At 28.1% G+C, this 6,163-nt stretch overlaps 1 protein-coding gene across 1 annotated transcript; it reads left to right on the top strand.

Moving 5' to 3' along the window:
• The first annotated feature begins 1,922 nt into the window (after positions 1-1,922).
• LOC145046573 (protein FAR1-RELATED SEQUENCE 9-like) lies at positions 1,923-5,102 on the top strand. The gene is made up of 9 exons (XM_078994858.1): positions 1,923-2,040; positions 2,296-2,373; positions 2,497-2,547; positions 2,632-2,839; positions 2,957-3,412; positions 3,476-3,734; positions 3,811-3,864; positions 3,940-4,389; positions 4,485-5,102. Exons 1-9 carry the CDS (start codon positions 1,923-1,925, stop codon positions 5,100-5,102), a joined length of 2,292 nt encoding a protein of 763 aa, XP_078850984.1.
• The last annotated feature ends 1,061 nt before the right edge of the window (positions 5,103-6,163 follow it).

Below are 6,163 nucleotides of genomic sequence, written 5' to 3'. Positions count from 1 at the left end.
AAATTACAAGCCGGTACGACTAAAATGTGGGGGTCAAGAGGTCCGCACCCCTTGCATGGTCGTAGGGGCAGCGCCCCTATCAGGGTTGAAGGGGCAGGGCCCTTGGCGGTGGTCCTGCTAATGGTAAAATTAATAAATCTTATCAATTTTGGTAAACATTGATTATGCCATTAAATTCGTGATTCTTCTAACTAATAAAGAAGACCAATTGTCTAGTATAAATGCGACTTCTTAATTGAGTTGTGATATACCCTTCTTAGCGCTCATTCTTCTACATTAACTCAAAACCTAACCACTTGGGTTGTGGTGACTTGGTAAGGCATGTGGAAGATATGGTGGATAACCTATTGACCCATGTTCAAATCCTGGCACCACTCAGCCCTTGTGGCCATGGAGGTTCGCCTGCAGTGACTCCAGGGCATGAAACAAAGTTTTATGTTTGCAGCGGGGATTAGTCGGTGCGCAAAAGCTGGCACGGAAACCCTCATTAGGGAAGTTTCCTTTTCAAAAAAAAAAAAAAAACTCAAAACTTTCTGAAATTTGACGTGTGTTTATGTGCTTAGATACATATGTGTCCTTTTGGATTATCTTAAACTGGATTTCATGTAACCCAGTTATAAAGTTGAAATATCAATTCGAAGACTGAACTTACACGATCTAATAACAATTCGGTTATCACACCAATACACACCGAATACCTTGTTGATAATCATATTTTGTAGCCTTTGTGTTGATATACCTTTATTAATAATCATATTTTTTTAGCCTTAATGAGCACCAGGGAACAGTCCAATTAAATTCAGTTTATTTGTTTACTTTATATTTTATCAATTACAAAACGTTAAGGTAGGACCGTTTAATTAATTCATGAACAGAAATAAATACAAATATACAATTAACAGAATATATTAAATAGAAAACAAAAATATAAAAAATACAATAAACCGTTTACCAATTTGGTTTTGAATCAAACAATCAAGAAACCTCGGTCAATGCTGCACAACGTAAACCCATACGCAATCACATTGGTTGAAATATATATATATATATATATATATATATATATATATATATATATATATATATATATATATATATATATATATATATATATATATATACACACATATATATATAGAGAGAGGATATAGATCCAGTAATAAATTTTTTTTGATAGGAAGGTAAGAAGTTTTTTTTCTACATATTTTTTTTACGAACAAAAAAAATGAATCACTAGACGATTCATTTGTAAGATGATTCACAAGAAAAAAAATACCAAAAAACATCTTTATGATTCATTTTTAAGTAAATTAAGAAAAAATTCACTTGTATGACAATTTTAGTGAATAACAACAAAATCATTATATAAATGAATCATCGAGATGTTTTTTTGAGAATTTTTTCTTATGAATCATTTTACAAATGAATCATTTAATGATTCATTTTGTTTGTTCGCGAGAAAAATATGTAGAAAAAAAAACTTCTTACCTTCCTACCAAAAATTTCCTTCTTATTTGATCTTGATTCTCTCTCTCTCTCTCTCTCTCTCTATATATATATATATATATATATATATATATATATATATATATATATATATATATATATATATATATATATATATATATATATAGGGGAAGGCTAATGCAAAAATGCAAACTATATGTGAAAATGAAAGAACCAATCGTATATTGCCACATCATTATTCATGTTTTCTTCAATTTATTACTTAAATTTATTAATAAAGGGTAAGATAGTAATTAACATAAAATAGTGATTGAAATCGTTCTTCATATAAATAACCGCAACCAAAAACTGACATATTAATATGAAAATAACTTCTTCCGTATGTTTATGATCGACAAAAACATCTCCATTAAAATCTTTGATTGATTTATAAGTTACAATATCAAACTGAATAGATGTCTAGTAAAGAATATGAAGATATTTGTTCTACTTACTTAATTGATAAAGCAAAGGAATCTTCCCAAAATTTAATTCTCGGAAATTCAATATCAACGTTAGATGATGTTGATAAAGGCAAGTTTTCATTCTGTATAATTACTATATTTTTGATTCTAATATTAAAAAATTATAAATACCTAACATTACAATACTATGATACACACTCATTACATATATTTTTAGGATTATACTGAAAGTTAATTTCAACCTTCAAACTAATGTTCAGGATCCGAAGAAAAAAAAAAGTTAATCGTATGATTAATTAGATTTCATGTACTAAATATTTACATATAAATACTAATTTCAATAATCTTTCTGGATATTGGACAGGAAGTAATGAATCGGAAGACTCATTCAATGTTTTAACTATTGAACCTTCAGAATCAACAATCAACAATGGTGATAAAGGCAAGTTTAATAAATATTAACATGAATATTTCTGATGTTATCCAATAATTAAATTTAAGATAGATTACTAAATTCTATAGAACAATTACTAATAATTTTAAAATAAACAAACTGACTCTGAAGTTCAACTTTCAAAAGGAACTACAAGTGCAGCAGCAAAAGAAAAGGATAAAGGCATATTTACCTAATTTATATTAAATACATAATTACGAACATATTTAATATATTTAAATATTGAGCTTTTTGAATATTTGACAGGAACATCTTACATAACTCAAGATGATGTGTACATTCCACATGTTGCTGAAAATCTCATTCCTAAAAAAGGACAAATTGTGTCAAGTTTAAATGAAGGAATTGAAATGTACAGGAATTATGCAAAAGCAGCTGGTTTTGGAATTAGATTAGGAACAACAACCAAATACGGGGATCTAAGTCTAAGGAAAAAACAAGTAAGATGCAACAGGTATGGAAATCCAAAAAAAAAAACCATTGATACTCTTACATCCAAACGACTGAAAAAACAGGAAAGAAAATCATATTCTAAGGTCACAGGATGTATGATAATGATTGGTTTTGACAGAAATGCTGCAACAAATATAATCACTGTATATGCTTTTGAAGACACTCATAACCATCCACTTACTGAATTTAATGAAGAAAACATCTGCTCTCCAAATCATCGTCTTAGTATTTTTGATCAAGAACTAATTGTTAAAGCTTCAACTATCAACATTGGTGCCACAAAAGCACACAAATTAAGAGCATCATTAAAGGGAGGATATGATAATTTGCCAGCAACAAAGAATGATTTCAAAAACTTTTGGAGAGATTATACAAATATTGTTGGACCAAATGATGCTCAATGTGTTGTAGACCAGTTGATAATTCGCAGAGATAATTATCAAAATTTCAATTTTCAATATAAGTTGGATGATGATGTGCTAAATGCTATGTTTTGGGTTGATGAAACAGGAAGAGAAAACTACAATAAGTTTTCTGATGTTATATCAATGGATGCTACTTATAGAACAAACAGGTAAAATTTATATTTATTACATAATATTACATAATAAGGGATAAATTTTACAAATACTTTCAGGTACAATATGATATTTGTTCCTTTCATTGCAATAAACAATCATGACAAGACAATCAACATTGGAGCAGGACTAATATCAGATGAAACAATTGAATTATACTCTTGGTTATTAGAAGCTTTTTTGTCATCACATAAGAAGAAACCAACGATGATTCTATCAGACATGGATGCAACATTATCTTATTCAATAGCAAATGTGTTTGAAGGATGTACTCACAGATTATGTATGTGGCACATAATGTCAAAAAGGCCATCAAAGGTAACAAAAAATTTAATTTAAACAATTACATATAGCTTATGAAAATATACTAATAAAACCAAATTTAACATGACAGATTGAAGCTGACTTAGTTTCAAATACAGATTTCAAGAAACGAATAAATCAACTAGTTTGGAATATGAATATTAAACCAACAGAATTTGAGAACAAATGAGATTTGATGTTGAATGAGTTTCATTTGAAGGAAAATAAATGGTTGGCTGATATGTTCAACAAGAGAGATAAATGGATTCCATCCTATTTCAGAGATATACCAATGTGTGGACTTATGAAGACTACATCTCGATCTGAAAGTTCTAATTCCTTTTTCAATGTTTTCTCAAGTCCAACAAACTTACTTGTTAATTTTATGTTCAACTTTGACACTGCACTTTCAAAGCAGCATCATGAACAAAAAAGATTAGACATTGCATCAAGAGATACTTTGCCACAACTACTATTTCCAAATGAAAATTTGAAAATAGAAAAGCATGCATCATTGGTATACACTCGAGAAGCATTCATAAAAGTGCAAAAACAAATAAAAAAGGCATTCTATCAGTGTTTTCAAAAAAATTCGGTTTTGATTGATGGTCGTCAACAATGCACAATTGTCTACAAAGAACTAAAATCAGGCAAGCGACCAGAATTTAAGGTATTCAATTATGCTACTTCATTATTATTTTAATTTAACATTATTTATAATTTATAAATATATTTTTAAAATAAAATTTTATTATTACTTCTCAGGTTTCTTTTGATGCAAAAGATGAAACAATTGAATGTGAATGTTTGCATTTCACATTTTTTGGAATCCTTTGCAGTCATGCTTTCAGAATTCTTATAGATTATGACATTGCCATGATACCTGAAAAATACATTCTGGATAGATGGAGAAAGAACATAGTGGATATTGGTTTTCAAAAGATAAACAAAAAATGGAGAGTGTGCAGTACAGAAATTTCAAATCTCTTGCAGGATGCAACTTCTTTTTTTGAAAAATGCGTTGAATCGGTTATTCATGATAAAGAAAAACTACAAGAATTGGTGAACTCTCTTCAACAATTAAGTGAAACTTGTGGAAAAGATGTTTCTACAAGATCAAGTTCAATTCCCATAAAAGATGTGATTGAAAATATCATTGGAGTTCCAATTTCAAGTGATGTGAAAATCAAAGTACCAAGTGAGATAAAAACAAAAGGAAGTGGAAAGAGGAGTCGAATCAAAAGTGCTGCAGAAAAAGCAATAGCAAAAGCACTTAAACCAAAACGCAAATGCAAAGGATGCAACCAATTCGTCAACCATGATATAAGAAATTGCCCAATAAATCCTTCAAATGTGCTTAGGCCTTTCAAAAAACATCAGTAACTTATATATGAATTTTAAATTTGTTTGTTGTTAAGCTTCTCTGTATTAAAACTATTACTATTAATCGCATTAAACAATTTGAATTTTGAATTACGTACCTATTCTTTTTCCTTCAACATCTTCTCTCCAACTCTTTTGACCATGTCTTTTGACAAATGTACAATTAAAAAAATTAACTCTTTAGACCATGTCTTTCACATACAAACCTTTTCATCTAATAGAGACTTTATATTATACACATGTACATACACGCAACAAATCTTCAACAATGTATAATACTACATAACCTAATAAAATCTTTCATTTATTAGTTAAATCTTTTCATAAATGGAGACGTCAAATCAACTTATTTACAATAAATACAAATGTACAATTAAAAATATTAACTCTAATGAGATTGAAAAATATAATATTACATATTAAACATGTATATATACGCAACTAATCTTTAAAAATATATAATACTATATTACCTAATAAAAAGTTCCATTTATTGCTTAAATCTCTTCAAAATTTACAATTAGAAAAAAAAAATTAATAAATATAGAAGTCAAATCACTTAAATACAACAAATACATACAACCCTTTCACATACAAACCTTTTCATCTAATATAGACTTTATATATTATACAATAAATACATACAACCCTTTCACATACAAACCTTATCATCTATTCATAAATGGAGACGTCATATCAACTTATTTACAACTACAAACCATTCTATCACATAAAAACCTTTTCATCTAATACTAACTTCATAATTTACATTTAAAAAAAAATTTAAAGAAAAAAAATGTAAAAACTATATATAATAACAATACTGTAATCACATTATAACATATAAAAAAAATATTTGCTATATATCAAATTTATATAAATAGGTAATATATTATTTTGACATACATGTCTTTAGGTTAGTACGTAACGGTTGTTGGTGACTTTTGGAAATCAATGAGCTTAATGACTTATAGATAACTATACAGATGTTAAGTTTGAAATGGCTAAGCAAGTTATCTTTGTCTCATTTATTAATTATGAAACTCTTATCATATCCTTTT

Source organism: Lactuca saligna, chromosome 5 (genome assembly GCF_052625555.1).
Source record: "Lactuca saligna cultivar CGN05327 chromosome 5, ASM5262555v1, whole genome shotgun sequence".
Taxonomy (NCBI): Eukaryota; Viridiplantae; Streptophyta; class Magnoliopsida; order Asterales; family Asteraceae; genus Lactuca; species Lactuca saligna.
The sequence above is the reverse complement of the archived record's forward strand: the minus strand, read 5'-3'. Positions and strand labels throughout refer to the sequence as shown.

What these genes read in the sequence shown, in the direction of transcription:
- LOC145046573 (XM_078994858.1), top strand. Translation starts at nt 1,923, where the DNA reads ATGTCTAGTAAAGAATATGAAGATATTTGTTCTACTTACTTAATTGAT. An exon ending in GTTAGATGATGTTGATAAAG is followed by an intron (nt 2,041 to 2,295) that starts GCAAGTTTTCAT and finishes GATATTGGACAG; the next exon opens with GAAGTAATGAATCGGAAGAC. An exon ending in GCTACTTATAGAACAAACAG is followed by an intron (nt 3,413 to 3,475) that starts GTAAAATTTATA and finishes AAATACTTTCAG; the next exon opens with GTACAATATGATATTTGTTC.